At 47.3% G+C, this 17,497-nt stretch overlaps 1 protein-coding gene across 8 annotated transcripts in view; it reads right to left on the reverse strand.

The window, feature by feature from the left end:
- Nucleotides 1-17,497, reverse strand: part of Epb41l4b (erythrocyte membrane protein band 4.1 like 4B) — a 153,136-nt gene that overhangs the window by 93,972 nt on the left and 41,667 nt on the right. For all 8 annotated transcript variants that reach the window (XM_076564239.1, XM_006985294.4, XM_076564240.1 and 5 more), the window contains exons 2-4: nucleotides 15,025-15,129; nucleotides 2,507-2,549; nucleotides 1,634-1,712 (exon numbers count right to left, since the gene is read on the reverse strand). In XM_076564239.1, the coding sequence (XP_076420354.1) occupies nucleotides 1,634-1,712; nucleotides 2,507-2,549; nucleotides 15,025-15,129 (227 nt within the window). The remainder of the gene's footprint in view (nucleotides 1-1,633; nucleotides 1,713-2,506; nucleotides 2,550-15,024; nucleotides 15,130-17,497) is intronic.

Here is a 17,497-nt window from a genome sequence, read left to right on the forward strand (position 1 = left end):
AACAGGCACACAGAACTCACACACGGGCAAGCAGTGCATTAAGAAAATGGGCAGGATGTGACCACCGAGCCGGCACTTGGCCCGCTACACCTAGCAGATTCCAGGACTCTCTCAAAGAGTCTGCAGCTGACTGCAGCGTCTGCTGGAAACCACTTGAGGCTTTTCTTCCTGGGGCAGTTAAACTGCCTACTCGGTCTTTAAAACAAACAAACCAAACACACAAGCAAACCATGCAAAACACACACACACACACACACACACACACACACACACACGAAAATCCTAGAATTACACTACAGATAATTACAGGGATAATAAGAAACAAGAAGGAAAGTAGCAAAAAATAAATAAATAAATAAATAAGCAGGGCTTACCACGCTATAAAATAAATGTCTTAGTCTTAAGTAAAAAGTCTTTCTTTCCAGGAAGATGTGGGCACCAGAACCACTCTGTACCAACCAAAGCCTCCCACACTCTACTCCAGGCCTACAGAGTTAGAATCCTACACTCCAGAGTGGTCCCCAGGAACCCCATTTGTCCAAAAACTTCCTAGTGTTTTTGATTCACACACCTGGCTTAAACATGACTAGCTTTCGTGACAGCTAGGGACAACACATTTCATAAGGACCTCCAAAGAGAAACACTGAAGCTCCTTAATGAGCTGACCCTTGGAAGCCATGTGGGCAGTCCTTTCTTGTAGAATGGCCATATACTTTGGATGACCCAGAAATCAAAGTGGGCAGGGAGGCTAAAGGTTCTACCTCATTCCAGAAGTTTCTGCTTCCCCATAGGTCCTGAACTAGAACTGAACTTCCACTTCTGACATTTAGGACACAGACATGCGTTATTTGCACATGGTGTCCATGTGGCCAAAAGTTCTGATTCTTGTAGGGAAACCCAACGGAAGAAGCCCCTAAGGCCCTTGTCATGGGCACTAGTGACAGCTTTTCAAATGTCATTTAGGTGGTCCTCTCCAAGTTGTAGACCATTCATCAATGTACAAGTCACTACTACACTGCATCACACAAAGCCAGTGACAAGGACACTCTGGTGATATCAAGAACTCGACGATGCATTCCACGAACCCACGAACGGAAAGGAAGCGCCAAACTCCAATCCCTATTTATATCCTTTTTTTTCTTCTATATTGTTTCGTAAATTCAAGGGATAAACATAGGCACTTACAACATAAAAATATCTAGTGGGGCTGAGAGCTATAAGAGGGTCCTAACAAAATCTGTGGTATGAAGTAAAGGGTTCCTTCCACTGAACAATCAGAATTGGTTTGCAACACCAAAAAAAAAAAAAAGCTATTCTTGACTAAGAAACCTTCTCCCAATATCTCCTTTTGTTTTTTTTGTAATGGAGACAAAGGCAAAATGCCATAGATGAACCCTTCATTTTCCCAAGATCCAAGAAAAATCCATCTAATTAGATTCCTATGAAAATTATCAAATTAAGCCCACTGGTGGGTTTTCACCAGGGTAGAGAAGCCTGAGGAAAGCGCTATTAACTTTTGCTTAGAAACACAGAGAACTAAAAAGGAATCGAGTCTTCCACTGAAAAACTCCCCTCCCCCCAAAATCTGGCTGAGGCAAATCTACTGGACAGAATCGCCTGTGTGAGGTCCTACCTTGTAAATTCCTCTCGAAGGTTGTTTGGTTCTGAAGAATAGTATTTGACTCGAAAGTGCAAAGCATAGGCAGGTCCAACTAGACATTTGGAGACAGAAAGGTAAAGGTGTTTGTCTCCCATCAGACAAAAGGAAACACGTCACAAAGACAGCAGGCCCACCGCTCCATCTGGAGCTTGAAAAATGGAACCAGACTTTTAGGCTGACAGGGATGGCTTAGCTGGGAACTTCACTCTGGCAGAAACCCCTGAGGGTCCGGGTGGTTAAAAGAGCTGGCATTTTGTAATCCTCTGATGGGATTACTCCAAACTGGCACCCATGTTTTACAAAGTACAAAGTGGGCTGGAGGCGAAGTGTTCTGCCGAGTCAAAACACAGTAAAAATATCTTAAGGCATTTTTAAGAGAATGTAATTTCCAAGTGACCTAAGCATAAGCAGCATTAGAAAAATAGAGTTACTACACCTGTGAGGAATGAGCTGGAGCCTTCCTGCTTCCTACTCTCCGTTCTGAATCTGCTTTGAAACTTACTTGGAAGTGAGTAAAAGTGGGTGTGAGGTTTCTGAATAGTACATTAGTCAGTTTTCATTGGCAGGGGTGTCTGGTGTGAAAAGGGAGCACGGGGTGGGGGGGTGGGGGGTGGGGGGTGGGGGGTGGTTCAAGATCTACCCAAAACACTCATTCAGTCCTAAAGCTCTACTCTCTGGCCAGTTTAAAGGAGTAAAAATCATCCATTTAACATCGGCTCTATTTACAAGTCAAAAGGTCTCAAAAATCTTGACAAAAGAGTTCCCTGACATGTTTCTAAAAAAAAAAAAAGAAAGAAAGAAAGAAAGAAAGGAGATGACATGAGCGGATGGGAGTCTATGCCTTACCTTTCATCTGTTTCTTTATGGGTTTCGAATGATCCAGCCAGTGCTGAAAGAAAGAAGAGGTTTCTTTAGGAACTAAGCATGAGCCCCTCAACTTCCCCTCCTCTACAAACCTGGGCGACTCCCCTCACAAAGACCCGAGACTGAGTCAGAGCTTGGGTTCCTAACTGGAGATCCGCAAACCGCTAGGTATGGTATTAAAAATTCTTTGCTCACCCCGGAGAAGTGGCTCCGTAGTTAAGAACACTGGCTACATTTCCTAGCACCCACATGATGGCTCACAACCATCTGTAAATCCAATTCCAGGGGATTCAATACCCTCTTCTGGCCTCTGTGAGCACTGTACTCATATGGTGCATGACATGACATACATACTCAAGCAAAACACCCATATACATAAAATAAAAATAAACAAACATTTGAAGTACTTGCTCTAGGGGTAGGAGTTTGGATCCCCAGAACCTACCTAAAAGCCAAGCAGGTGTGTAGTGGTTGCCTGTAATTCCAGTTTAGGAAGGCAGAGAGAGGATTCCCAGAGTAAGCTAGCTGATGAGATTAGCAGTATCAGTGAGCTCTGGGTTTGATTGGGAGACCCTGCCTCAATGAATGAGGTGGCAAAGCAATATCAACCCTCCATATGTGCCCACACACATGCAAACATGCACACACACACACACACACACACACACACACACACACACACAGGAGCCACATATGTAAACAGAAAAACGAGTAATTTGCTTGTCCATGTAAGTGCATTTTTCTTACAGCCAAACTTTCCCTAAGCTTTTAAACAGAGTTCAGGAAGTTCTAAAACCCCTAAAAATTTGATCTGTAAAGCCCCTTCTAAAAATTCTGGGTTGCGGACGCTACTGATGATACATTAGGCTGCTGATCGTGCCCGGTAACTCTGGTCTCCACTAATCTAGCAGAGTACAAACTCCCATGCTAAGCTCTGACTGTCCATCAGCCTGGGTTCTGACTCCCTCAGCTCTGAGATCAGGACCCTTTACTCTTTCTCACCCCTGGCCTCCACCACTGAGAGAAAGAGAGGCAGACGGTTCCACTGTGGCCAGTGAGGGCATTTCAACTGCTCCTCACATTTACCATAAAACCCACTTCAGCTTTATCTGCCTAAGGAGCTTACAAAGCCACTTCTCTCATAAACATTTATGTCAAGATTGCTGACATCTGCTCAGCAGCCTAACTTCTTCAGAAAGCTACCTAAGAGAATACCACAGAGGTATAACATCCAGATAAACCCATCCTAAAGAGAGAACATTGTGAATTAAAAATGCGTTTTATCCCTCTGGCCCATGCATCCTGCTTGGCTACACAGCAGACCATGGAGTGTTACTCATTTATGCAGTAACTATGACTGCCTGGTTGTGCCTGGGATCTCAAGACAGAACAAACAGTACTACCAATCAACAACTCAGGAAAGGTCAAAAATCAAAACCTGAGGTCTGGTCTCCACTGACTGCTTATCATTCTCGTACCATCATAAAGTTGAACTATCACGAGTCAGGAGCTGGCTGGCTGTACTCTGAGTCTCTCAGCTCAAACCCTAATGGCGAGGGACCATGTGGCTGATGGCTTCTGTGTTTCCTGTAAGAGGTTCCAGGTGTGGTACTCGGCATGTTCTTATTGGACTGAGAAATATTAAGTGTGACTTTCAAAAGAATTTTTATTTTATATGTATGGGCATTCTGCTCGCACGGTGCACACAAGTCTGTGCCATGTGTGCGCCATGAGGCTAGACGCGGGCATTGGGCCCCCCAGAACTGAGGTTACAGATGGCTGTGAGTTGCCATGTGGGTGTGGGGAATTGAATCCTCTGGAATGTCAGCCAGCGCTCTTAACTGCTAAGCCAACTTCCCAAGCCCAAAGTGTAAATTGTTTTTTAAAAGGGGGTGGGGGGTGTTAGACATGTTCACCATCACTGTTAAGTAAACTCAATGCACACCGGAACTTCACTGTTATAAAAAGAACTGGAATGAAACAGGCAAAGTAGGTTTCTCTCCAGCTGTTCTGAACCAGAGGCTAATTCTGCTGACTGCCAGGGACTTGCAGAAGCAATCTACACCATGCACATGTTACTAATGAGGAAGGGCGGGGCTGAATGAGCACAGTGTATTCCACACCTAACCACAAAGCCTGAGAGGACTGTGTAGGAGGAGGGGGAGGTGGAAACACAAAAAAAGCACATAACAGATGAATTAGAATACAATTAGCGTGCGGGCAGTGCTAAGGAGAGGAGGATGTCGCCCTTTGTCATCTCCACACTGCCTAGGCTGGGTAATAAAACCGGATCACCACAGCAGGAGGCCTATCTCCAAGGCACATGGCTGGGATGCTACATCTCATTGTTAATAGCTTTGAATTGGCAATGACCTAAATGTCCATCAACAAAGACGGATTCAAAAATGGCTCATCTGTATAATGCAATACTATTTTAAAAGGATGTAGGCCGATGTTTACTGATGTGACAAGAGAGCCACAGCACAATGTTAAGGTAGAAAAATAAATCAGGTAGGATCCTGTTTATGGAGAATTATTATTTTCTCTCAAGATATGTCCAGAAAGATTTGTTGGGCATTTGGGGGTGGGGTGGGGAGGGATGACAATAATATGAATGCCGTTTTCTTTTGTTTTTCTGAACAGCCCTTTATTTTAATGAGATTGTTAATTGGAGGGGCTGGTTGTCCATTTTGTATTTATTGTTTGCCTACTAGGCACACTTGTTCTCTTTCCTGAGACAGAATCTCATGTATCCCAGGCTGGCCTCAAGCTCTCTATGTAGCCAAGGATGACCATGAACTTCTGATCACCTTTCTTCTACCTCCTGAGTTCTGGAAATGCAGGTATGCACCACCACACCCAGACTGCGTGGTGAGGAGCATCTGACCCAGAGCTTCCTGCATCCAGGGTAAGCACGCTAATGACGATGCTGTATCCTCGGTTCTGTGCTAGGCAATTCTGATTAGGAATTTGCAGGACAAGAATCAGGCCTCACCACTGCCCTTAAGCATGCTGGAAACCCCTAATCTCATTCTGGGAAGGACAGACACAGAGAGGACAGAAGCATATTTATGCTCCTGCCAAGTACCATGCTAATGTCTGACCAAACCTGTGCTTAAATGAATTCACCATTCCCAGGCACAGAGAGTTCTCCTGTGGCCAGCCTTCTGGTCTAGGCAGCTCCAGACACTCACAGCTTAAAGGAACCCACTCTTCCTTCCTCTCTCAGGTCTCCTTACCGTCATTCTGAGTAGACCAAGTTCAAAACCACCTCCCCTCTCCTTCCACTGTCCTCTCCATCCGAGTCCAATTTGTGTGGTTTCCTCAGCCTGAAGGAAACTGATTGCACAATATAATGATGGAAGAACTAAAATAAGGACATTGGTACCCAGGAGTCACCCAAGACCCATCAGCCACGCTTGCAAAGCATCCATTTCACAGATGGGCCTAGTGGGCCTGTTCAGTGTTTACTACCCAATCTTCCATAGCCTCCTCTACAGGAAGATGCCCCATGGATCTGAAAATGTCCACAGCTCTATGTGAAGTCTATAAAAATCTCAAACAATCCCAGGGTTTATGGGCCAGCCCAAGAGGTGAAATGGCCAAATGTCCACAGCCGCGGCTAACATAAGGGCAGATGGATGCCAGATGCTCTTAAGGGCAGCAGCCAGCTCTGCCTTGGGGCCACACTGCTAATGGGGGTCCCTTTATCTATCTTTATGGGGCTTCGTCCTTTGTATCTAAAGCAAGTCTTGCCAAGACAGAGGCCACGAAATATTTGGGGCTTTTGAAGCCAAGAAAAGAATCAAAAGTGATTATCATTATTCTGAAGTTCCCAGACCCATGGGGATTTTCAGAACAGGAGGAGCTGGTAGCTCCATTAGAGGCAACAAGAAACCTGTCATGATTCTGAAACAGAGATGACAAAGCTTGTCTTGTGTCCGACCGGTGCAGAGGCTTACCAGCTGCTGATCACTGTCTCCCAAGAATCCCACACCCTGTGACTTGAATACCAAGGCCACAAAAGCCAGACCTAGCATTTAGAATTATATCCCATGTCAGCTTGAGAGCTGTATCCAGAAGCTGCAAGACCTGTCAGGTGTGTTCACCTGCATCTTAGCTAAATAAAGCAGACCACCATCAGTGAAGGTGAAGGCAGACAGCCTCTGAGCACCTCCACAGACCATTAAACCAGTCACCACTGGCAGACTGATGCATTTCCGAGTTCAAATGGCAAGACACTGAACTCAACTCTCAAGCGGGTGCTAGCAAGGTGATTTCTTGTCTGAATCTGTCATGCTAGTCCATCTGGCAAAGCCCTGTCCATAAATCAAGATGTGGGACATGATCCAGGCAGAGCCCATCTGTTCTACTACAGTATCGATCTGAAAATACGACCAGCATAGGCTGGCCGTAGAATTTAATGCTCCGAGTCCTCATGGGAAGCACTCAAGCTCAGAGGTTAAAGAGAGTCTAAAATCTCTGTTCATGGCACCTTTGCCATGAAGGCTGAGTGATGGGACTCATGGTCTAGTACCATGCCATGAAAGCTGAGCGACGGGACCCATAATCTAGTACCCCACCATGAAGGCTGAGCAATGGGACTCATGGTCTAGTTAGTATCTTGCCATGCAGGCTGAGCAAATGGGGCTCATGGTCTAGTAGCTAGAAATTTCCCTGGCTTATAAGGAGTATCTAGTTTGCCTTGATACTGGAACCAGAGGGATCTAAAGAGGAAATCATATCCAGGATGAAGACAGAAGGGAGGGAAAGAACACTAGGGATTCAGGGCTGAGGATAGGGTGGGGATAAGGGAATAAAGAGGCTATGATGAGATTCAAACTCACTGTTGTTAGTGTCAGTGTCCCCAACTCAAGGCCCTTCACATTCCAAATGGGTGCTAAGCACCATCTCGGCCTACACGCAGGAGGGGTCACCCTTCCTCTTCATCCAGAGTGGAGCCCCTCAGACTCACAGTGGTGACTTGAGGTTTCCCTGGGGATGAGCTGAAGTCTCCCCGCAATGGCTTTCCATTAAGCACTGCTCTCCGCACATGTGCACCTGCTCCTCACTGCTGATACTCAGGGCTGGGCTCCTGGAAGCCTGATGCACTTCCTCAGTCCATAGGACACTTCTCTGCTCTACCACAGATGGAGGCGGAAGGTCAGAGTTCCTTTGCTGCTTTGCAACTTTCTGGTATGTGGTCACAAGTCAGTCTCTCCCTTACCCCTTCTTTCATCTTTCTCAACATGTGCTGCTCCCCAATATGTCTATGGGATCAACCCAATTCAACAGTAAGAAGGACAGGTTCTGTCTGATTGTCTGCAATAGTCACACATTACCCGCAGATCACAGTTAAACACAACCATTATTTCTTCTTCTTCTTTTTTTTTTTTTTTTTTTTTTTTTTTTTTGGTTTTTTGAGACAGTGTTTCTCTGTGTAGCTTTGCGCCTTTCCTGGAGCTCACTTGGTAGCCCAGGCTGGCCTCGAACTCACAGAGATCCGCCTGGCTCTGCCTCCCGAGTGCTGGGATTAAAGGCGTGCGCCACCACCGCCCGGCTATTTCTTCTTCTTCTTCTTCTTCTTCTTCTTCTTCTTCTTCTTCTTCTTCTTCTTCTTCTTCTTCTTCTTCTTCTTCTTCTTCTCCTCCTCCTCCTCCTCCTCCTCCTCCTCCTCCTCCTCCTCCTCCTCCTCCTCCTCCTCCTTCTTCTTCTTCTTTTTTTTGGGGGGGCACGTGGTAGGGCTCAAACCCAGGCCCTTCTACAAGTTGAGCAAATTCTTTACCCCTGGGCTACAGCCCCAGCCCTGCTCCAAAGTGTCCTGGGGTGCAGTAGTGTTGGCACAGGTACTTGTAATGACCTTCTGAGACACGGGCAGCATGAAGCCAGGGGCCCTGCAGCATCTCCAGCAGCCAGCACAACTGTGTGTTAACTCTGCTGCACAGACCTGCCTCTCACCTGCCAGATTCAAAGCCGGAAAGAACAGAAAAACAACACATGGACTGTCTGGAAAGAAAGGCCAAAACTGTCTTTCCTGGCTCTCATACTGCAGAACGTACTACCATTAAAAAGGTCCTATTCCTGTTGGGAAGGGGCCAGTGAAGGAGACTCCAGAGCTACACATGTCCTATACAGCACTTGCCCTTTGGATAAGAAGGGAGGAAGCTCCTGTGAAGAACATTGTGACGGGGAACATCTTTGTGTATGCTGTGAATGTGTTGTTCTGATTGGTTGATAAATAAAATGCTGATTGGCCAGTAGTCAAGCAGGAAGTATAGGTGGGATAAACAGATAATAAGAATTATGGGAAATGGAAGGCTGAGTCAGGAGATGCCAGCCCACCATCCAGGGAGCAGCATGTAATGGCACATAGATAAAGCCATGGAACATGTGATGATATATAGATTAACAGAAATGGGCTGAGTGTAAGTGTAAGAGCTGGTCAGTAGTTAGCCTGAGCTAATGGCCAAGCAGTTTTAATTAATATAAGCTTCTGAGTGATTATTTTATAAGTGGGGCCGCAGGACTACAGGGGCTTGGCGGGAGTCAGAGAAAACTTCCAACTACACCGTTGTTACAAGCCCTGTCCTAAATCCCTGTTTACCTTCTGCTTAGAAAATGCCTCTCCTATTCTGTTGACACATGAATGCCCACTCCTCCTCTTGTGCTATCTGATGCTCGGGTACTCTCTCCTCTGTGAGCCTGGACACCTCCTGCTGGAGGACTGCCCACACTATACTCCATGGGAAACTTCATCTGTCTCCATGACCAGATGCACCAGGTACAATGTCCAGCTATGTCTGCAACCAAAGAACTTGGCCCTGAAATGCCCTGTTAAGGTTAGCAAATGTTCTCTTTCCATGTGTGCCTGTGTGAATATGTGTGTGTGTGTGTGTGCGCACATTTGTGTATTTACTGTGTGAAGAACAAATAACTCTATAGTTCAGTGTTAAGTACTTGACTTTGGAGTAAGATCAAATTTTGGATGCTGGCTTTATCCTCACTTTATTGTTTACAAAGTTTCCAATTTATCTGAACCTTAGATTCATCCCCCTGTAAAATGAGTCTGCTCTGTGGTCAGCTTCATAGATGGATTATGAGTGCTGAGCAGAAGTCATTAATGTTAGATCAGAGTGGGAACTCGGTCAATAGCAGCTACCATGACCAGGTAGCAGAAAGGCCGGAGCGTAGGCCAGAGGCCCTGGCTCTCTACAGAAAGCTTTGTTACATAAACTCACACTCCCAATCTCTGCTCTAAGCCGATCCCAAGTGTCGATCTGCAGAGTGGGTCCCTGGGTGGCCTTCCTATATGACACAGAAAAGGGAAACAGGAGGTCCCAGCTCCAACTGCTAAAAATAGGCGATGCCAACAGGATCTGACAGTTGCTTCAGGGCTGGGCAGGGTACCATGGAAACCAGGCTTGGCTCTTTTCAAGGAGCTAGGGATGTCAGCTTGGTATACACAGAACTGTACCCGAAGCCCCGCCACTGCCAGCCCTCGGATGCTTATGTCAGGGTCTGGGGGGGAGTATTTGAGGGAGCCTTGAATGGAGGGCAGTATGTCCTCTCCAATGAATCATTCCTCCCCAGTGCCCCACTCTAACCCTACCCAGCCAGAGCAAAGAGGCTACTGTGGTCTGGATAAAGTTTGCTCCCAAGGCTTATGTGCTGGAGGCTTGGTCTTCAGTGTGGTGGAGTTGAGGTACCGGAACCTTTAAGGGGTAGAGCCTGGTGGGAAGAAATTAGGTTACAGAGTCCCACCTTCTCTGGGTTAAGTTCCTGGGGACTGAATCAATTTTGTGTCATTATAACTAAAGCAAGACCACCCCATACCCATGGCCTTTTCTGCATGCAACCTTTTCCCTCTCTCAGAAGCCATGCAGATAGAACCACCCCATATTGGACTTTCAGTGTCTAAGACCGTGCAATAAATAAACCTATTGCCTTTATAAAGTATCCTGAATCAAGTATTTTGTTAAAGGCTTTCCACCACAGAAAAAAAAACTACAAATGCCTCTTCTATGATGGCCACTAGCGGGTATGTGCCTTGCTCCCAAATAAAGAAGAGGAAGTCACTAAGTCTCAGGAGTTAATCAGAAAGATATATTTAGCTTTTCTTTTATGTGTATGGTGAGTGCTTGCATATATTATGTGTAGCACAAGATATGTGTACACATTATGTGTACCCATGGCATACCACAGACCTGAAGAGGATCCTCTAGAACTGGAGTTATAAGTGGTTAGGAACCACCGCATGTGGGAGCTGGTCCTCTGAAAGAGCAGGAAGTGTTCTTAACTGCTGAACCACGTCCCCGGCCCCATTTGTTTATATCTACAAATATCAAGCCCAAGGACATGTAATAAGGCTTCAGCGAAGGCAAATGAGCTCCAAGGTTTACATAGAGGAAAAACATTCAGCAAGCTAAGGACGCACTTCACGAACCATGAGCTGGTCTGTGGAGATAATCTAGACGGCCATCCAGAAGTTTAAGTGGTGAGACGTATCAGTGGGGGGGAAGGGCCCGGTGGGATGGCACAGATGTGAGCTGGCACCATCAGGACCAGTCTGTGACAGCATCCTCTGAAAAACCAAATGCACGGGCAAAAGGGCGGGCCCTGGAGGCAGCAGCACACCTCTTACATCCTTGGACTTGAAAGCAGATGGGAATCCCACAGCTGCCTTACAGGAAGTCCCTCACGTCTGCAGAGCAGGATGCTGGAGTCTTCAGGACCAGCAGAGCCAAGGCATCTGCGGGTGTCTAGTCTGGGCAGGACACCTGGGTCCCGCTGTGAACATCCCTCCTGCTCCATGGCCAAAGGGCACAATGATGGGCCTGCCTGCCAGCCAAGCCAGCGGGGCTTCATGGCAAAGTCTTTCACAAGGGAGTTCCATCCAAAGCTTTCCAGGAAGCTAAAGGGCTGTAGAGGGGTCACCCGGGGATGAGGAAATGATGGCCAGACAAGAGGCCCTTAGTTCTAAAGACAAAAATGATGGCTTTCTAGCTGAAGGAGACCCGGGGGCAGACAGATCTACAGACTAGTCACTGACCATAAAGACGGAGAGCTCTCAGGTTTGGAGACACAAACTTTACGTGACCAGACGGGTCAGAACCAGGAACAGGGTCCAGAACTGATTCCAGCTCCTGGGCTGTAGATCTCCTAACGAGAAGCACCACCCGCCTAAGGCAGGATAGAGATGAGTTTGGGTGACATGAAGGGCTCGAGAGTGTCAGAGGCTAGGGTGGTCAGAGGATGCTGAGCACAGAGAACCTGAACGTGGTGGTGCTGGCTAGTCAACTCGACAAAAGCCAGAGTCATCAGAGAGGAGGAAGCCTCAGTTGGGAAAATGCCTCTGTAAGATCTGGCTCTAAGGCCTTTGCTTAATTAGTGACTGGTGGGGGAGGGCCCAGTCCACTGCGAGTGGGCCAGGCCATCCCTGGGCTGGTGGTCCTGGGTTCTATAAGAAAGCAGGCTGGGCAAGCCCAGTAAGCACCATCCTAATACAATTAAATCACTATCAATCCACAGAATCAGCTTAATGATCAAAGGAATGTATTTGAGGGTTAACTCACAAGACAGAATGAAGGGATTGTAGCAGGACCCTGGAAGGGTGAGGCAAGATCCAAGCTGTTCTCTGGCGAGCTCTGCCCTGGTCCATCTCAGCATCCAAAATCCACAAGGTAGAGAGAGCGCATACGTGCATCCCAGGTCTTAAGGGTCCCTGGCAGCTATGCCCAAGGGGCAGGTACCTAGCAGCTACCTGCTACCTCACTACGGACAGTGCTTCAGGGCATGGCACACACAGCCACCTACTACAGCACCCCTCCATGGCCTCTGCATCAGCTCCTGCCTCCAGGTTCCTGCCCTGCTTGAGTTCCTGCCCTCACCGCTTTTGATGATGAACTGTTATATGGAAAAGTAAGCAAAATAAACCCTTCCCTTCCCAACTTGCTTTTGGCCATAGTGTTTCATCACAGCAATAGTAACCCTAAACTAAGACAGTGGAAGCCACTGGAAAGGAACTGGGGGTGCCGCTGCAGCAGGAAGACGACGCAGGGGCAGGCCAACCCCTTTACTCAAAGATGGAGTAAGAATAGACAGGAGAGAGAGAGGCTTGCAGGTGTAGGGCAAAAAGCACAGGAGTTTGGGGCAGATGGCCTCCGTCTTCTCTGCAGGTGAACAGCTGCTAGACGTAAGTGGTGAGGATATGACTAGAGTTCTGAGGTAGGAACCAGAAAAGGAACCAAGGGGCACCGAGGCATCGGTGAGACGCTCACCCTCCTGGGGCACAGCGTGGAGGCTTGGACTTGGCTGAACCTGTCATCTCCGCTGCAGACAAAAGACACAGGCGCTCATCTCCAGCAGTGCCTGGCAGCCTGGGAAGAATCCCAGAGCAAACAGATGGGCCTGGTTGCCAAGGGGAGGCCAGGGAACACCCACGGGGGCCGGAGGACCAAAGACTGAGTGGGGACCGAAGCCTGGTTCCTCCAGGGCAGGGAAGAAGGCAGGAAAAAGAGGAGACTGGGGGACGGGAGACGGTCAGAAGGATAGGAACAGGGGAAGCCGTGAGATTTGCTGAAAATGAGGTTTAAAGGAGAGGAAAGCAGTATCTAGAATATGGTCAGAGCCAGCAACTGAGTCCTGAGTCCATGCAGGAGAAGAAAAAAAAAAAAGAGAGAGAGAGAGAGGCCTTGATGGATGTGAAGGCCAGCCATGAGGGCAGACCTCAATGTAAGGAAATAGACTGAGCTAGGGAGGCAGAAAGGGAGCAGGTGGGATGCCTCCCTGGAACTTGGCGGTTAAGGGAGTCTCCAGTGGAGAAACAAAGAAGGACTCAGACAGTCAAGGAGGCAACAGCTGTGGCAAGGTAAGGACTCGACTGAGAGCCGACAGAAGTCCCAAGGTACAAAGGGAAGTGGTGGTGGTGTACACAGACACCCAAGAGATGGCCCCTCAGGAGGATGGAGCCAGGAGCACCAACAGCCAGAGTCCATCTCCTCGGGGCTCAGCATCCCCCTGAGAGTCCCCAGCAAACCCATTTACCAGGCACCAGTTCTGAGCAGCTCCAGCTTATAGCTATCCCCAGGAAACATCTGCTAAGTGTCTACCACAAAGAGCTTCAGCTCTCCAGCTCAAACCTGTTCCCAGAAAAACCAGCTTCTATGACACTGTCTCACCTAGCAGCCTAGTCCTCCTGCCCCACACTTCTAGTTTTAGTCCGTGTGTGGTAGGTATGTGTCCATGCACATGTACACCTGTGCATGCAGCACACACGTGCTGGGTAGAAGCTGATGGGTTTATTCCTCGGTCATTCTTCACCTTGTTGTTGGAGAGGGGTTTTATCACTGGGCCTGGAGCTCCCAGATTAACTAGGCTAGATGACTAGCAAGCTCCAGGGTGCACCTCTCTCCACCTCCCCCGGGATGTAGCATTGCTGCTGGGTTATAGACATGCGCTGTCACACTGCTCAACATGGGTGAGGAGATCCAAACTCAGGTCCTCACATTTGCACTGCTGAACTATTTCCCTGGATCCTTAATTAGTCTTAACTCTCCACCACCTGCCATGTTCGTTACATCAACTGTATTCACCAGCTTCGTTGAATGCTTAGAATAGAGCTCGGTGTATAATAGTCCCTTAGCAAACACGTCTAGAGTGCCGAATACATTATCTTTGAAACCCAGAGGTGTATCTTGTTGGGAAGAAGCACTACAAAGTCATTCCTGCTCTTAGAAAGAGAAGTGCAAGGGCTGGACAGAGGATTCAGTGGTCAGGAGCATTAGCTGCTCTTTCAGAGGACCTGAGTTCCAGTCCCAGCACCTACATGGCTGCTCACGACAGTCTGTAACTCCAGTCCCAGGAAATCCAATGCCCACTCTAGCCTTAGGCACTGTATGCACCTGGTACGTAGCCAAAACATCCATACCACATAAAATAAATAGTTTTTAAATAAACAATTAATTTAAAAAGAAAGAGCTGCAGTGAGCTTTGTGGAGGTCATTCACTCTAGCATCAGTCTCCAGAGAGTGAGGTGAGTCTGTTCTGACTTCCCAATACCTCCTCCCAGAGTGAAGGCCTGCTCTGATCATCCCCTCCAGCCCTCCTCCCGTTCAGCTGTGCTGACAGCACCTGCCATCTTCCCTCCCAGGTTCTGCAAGAAGGTGATGGATCCTTGAGACCCACCGCTGAAAAGATATCGAAGTGATTTCTTTTTCCACCGCTACGTTAGCCATGTGCCTATCATGTCCCCCTGTGTTCAGCCGTGTTTCCAGAAGGCATTCTGTGCAGAGCCTCCTGGTCAGTGGCTACCTCAAGGGTGGGAGGAGCTGACGAGCATCCCGCATGCATTTCATTCAGGCACCAGCACTGCCTGCCAAGCTCATCACTGGCACAATATCTCAATTTCACTCTTTTCTCTATCAGTGTGTAGTGAGCGGCTGTGGCACTGCAATTAGCACGAAGAACCAATCGTTCTTGAAATGAATCACAGCGAGACGTACCGTGACCTGGGCGGAGTCGAGGAACTGCAGACCAAAATAATCTGTTTCCACCAGGTCCAAGTGGTATACAATCTGGTCAAACAAATCCTGGCCTTTGGCATGTTTCTGGAAGAGAAACAGGGACGTGGAAATTAAAGGTACAATAGATGGTTAAGAAACAAAAATATTTTTAAAAGTCCTTTTCTCTCCATCAATTGCATACATGCATACAAATTTGTTTTAAGTGAGGTAAGAATGTGTAATTAAAGATACTCTAAAATACCAGGCAATCCTATGAGTTTAAGACCCAGCTGAACACTGTCCACCCTCTCCCTTCTCTCCTTACAAGAAGGAGGCCTTCTGGATGAATGACCTGATGTGATAGCAAGCTTTGCCCAGACCAGGCACCCTGCAAAGAGGTGTGATGGGCTCTGCTCCAGCACAGCCACCCCTAGGCTGGATGTCAAGGCAGGCCACCCTAGCAACTCTGCTAGTTCTTGTCAAATGGCCTGGCCAGCCTTCTGGTTTTACAGGGCAATCCACCAAAGCCCAGGAAAGACAGAAGATCTGCCTAAAGTGCACAGCCATCCAGCTAGGACTCAAACCCAAACCCCGGGTCCACTCCCTCCAGCGCTCTGTGTGGTTCACGGATGGAGCATGAACACAAGAGGAGTCAGAGGCAGCAGCCACACCTGCTACTTCGAAGCAGGCATGACCTTGGAAAGCTGCAACTTGCTTCTCCTTCTGCCTCACAAAACAGGCTGGCGGCAGATGCTTTCCCCGCCTCTTCAGGAAGACAGAGGGGCTCTCCACCGGAAAGCTACTGCAAGAAGACTCAGACCTCCAACTAACTAACAAAGAGGCTTATTAGTACTCATTGGAGCAGAATGCAGGCATGTGTCTCGGATAAAATCTACACCACAGCAAATACATTTAAACTAGGTGTCAAAGAAAACAAACAGCAACTCCATCCAGTGACTGGAGAACTCACTCCTTATTACAAACACTGGCAGTCAACTGGGAAGCGGCTGGCGTCGCCTGACCCTTCCCTGTGGGGAAGAGTAGGTAGTAGTGAACACACAAATTAACTCAAGATGGACCAGGCCTCAGGGGAAGAGGGAGAACTATGAAACTTCTGATGATATGTTGGCACTTTGTGAGCCTGGGTTAGGCGGCGGTTGACGAGATGGCATTAATAGTATGAACCAAGTAACCAGAGAACAATGAACTGTACATTCACGTATGAAGCGTCGGCGCTTCAAAGGCACTGAGATGTCAAAAATGTGCAAAGGCAATCCAGAACATGGGGGAAGTTTGTAAATCACATAGAGTCGTCACTCCAGCCTGTGGAGAAATGTTCCAGCACCACTCAAGAAGACCGAAATGCACAGATGCTCAAATCCCTCACACACATGGCAAATAAGTTATGCATATCCTCTCACGTGATTTAAATCTTCTAGAGGACTCATGATACCTGAGACACCACAGATGTTATGTGAAGAGCTGTTTTTACTTCATTGTGCTGTCTAGGGAATGACCTAATGTATAAAAGTGTCTATACATGTTCAGTACTGATAAAATTTTTTTTCAGTTGTTTTGCTCCAGTCAGTTGATGTAAAGGGCCAACTATGCCTGATAGAGACTTTTATCCGGAATAAATAAAAGAACTATTACAATTCAATAATGAAAAGACAAGTATCCAATTGAGAACCAGCAGAAGGGCGCATACAGTGCTCTGAAGACATGCAAGGGTTCAGTAAGCACCTGGGAAGGTGAGCATCATGAGCAGCCATGGAGCCCAGGAAACCACAGCAATAACCCGACCCACTCCATGCCCACTCAGATGGCCGGGAGGGAAAAGACCTAACTAACAACAAGTGGTGGGTACACTGGACTCCGCACATACTGCTGATGGAGTAACGGACTGCAACCACACTGGAATTCTAACCTCGAGGTCTAGATCCAAGAAAAATAAAAATGCATGCTCATGAAAACATTGTACAGGGATGTTCGCAACTTCATTCATTATACTGAAAAGGCAGAAACAACTGAAATGGCCATCAATTGATGATCAAAATACAGAATATTCATTTGGTGGACTATTACTTCACCATGAAAAGGACTGGAATACTGATGTATGCTACCATAGGGTTGGACTCAGAAAACCCTCCGCTTCAGTCCCAGGAGATCACAAAGCACCAAACTTGTATGACCTTATCCTAAGAAATGTCAGAGTGGACAAACCACAGAGACAGAAACTAGGACAGGGATTGCTTAGGACTGAGGGAGCTGAGAGTCGACAGCTAGGCTGGTATTTTACCAATGAAATGTCCTACAACTGACTGTGTTGACAGATGCAGAATTCTGCATATATTAAAAGCCTCTGGACTGAACAATTAGAAGGTGATGTACAGCATGTGAACCCCAGCAAAGCTATTACACATACTAAATGTATGTTTTCTTTATTAAAGAATACCAACATGTAAAATAATTA

The sequence above is a fragment of the Peromyscus maniculatus genome, chromosome 2 (assembly GCF_049852395.1).
Source record: "Peromyscus maniculatus bairdii isolate BWxNUB_F1_BW_parent chromosome 2, HU_Pman_BW_mat_3.1, whole genome shotgun sequence".
Lineage (NCBI taxonomy): Eukaryota > Metazoa > Chordata > Mammalia > Rodentia > Cricetidae > Peromyscus > Peromyscus maniculatus.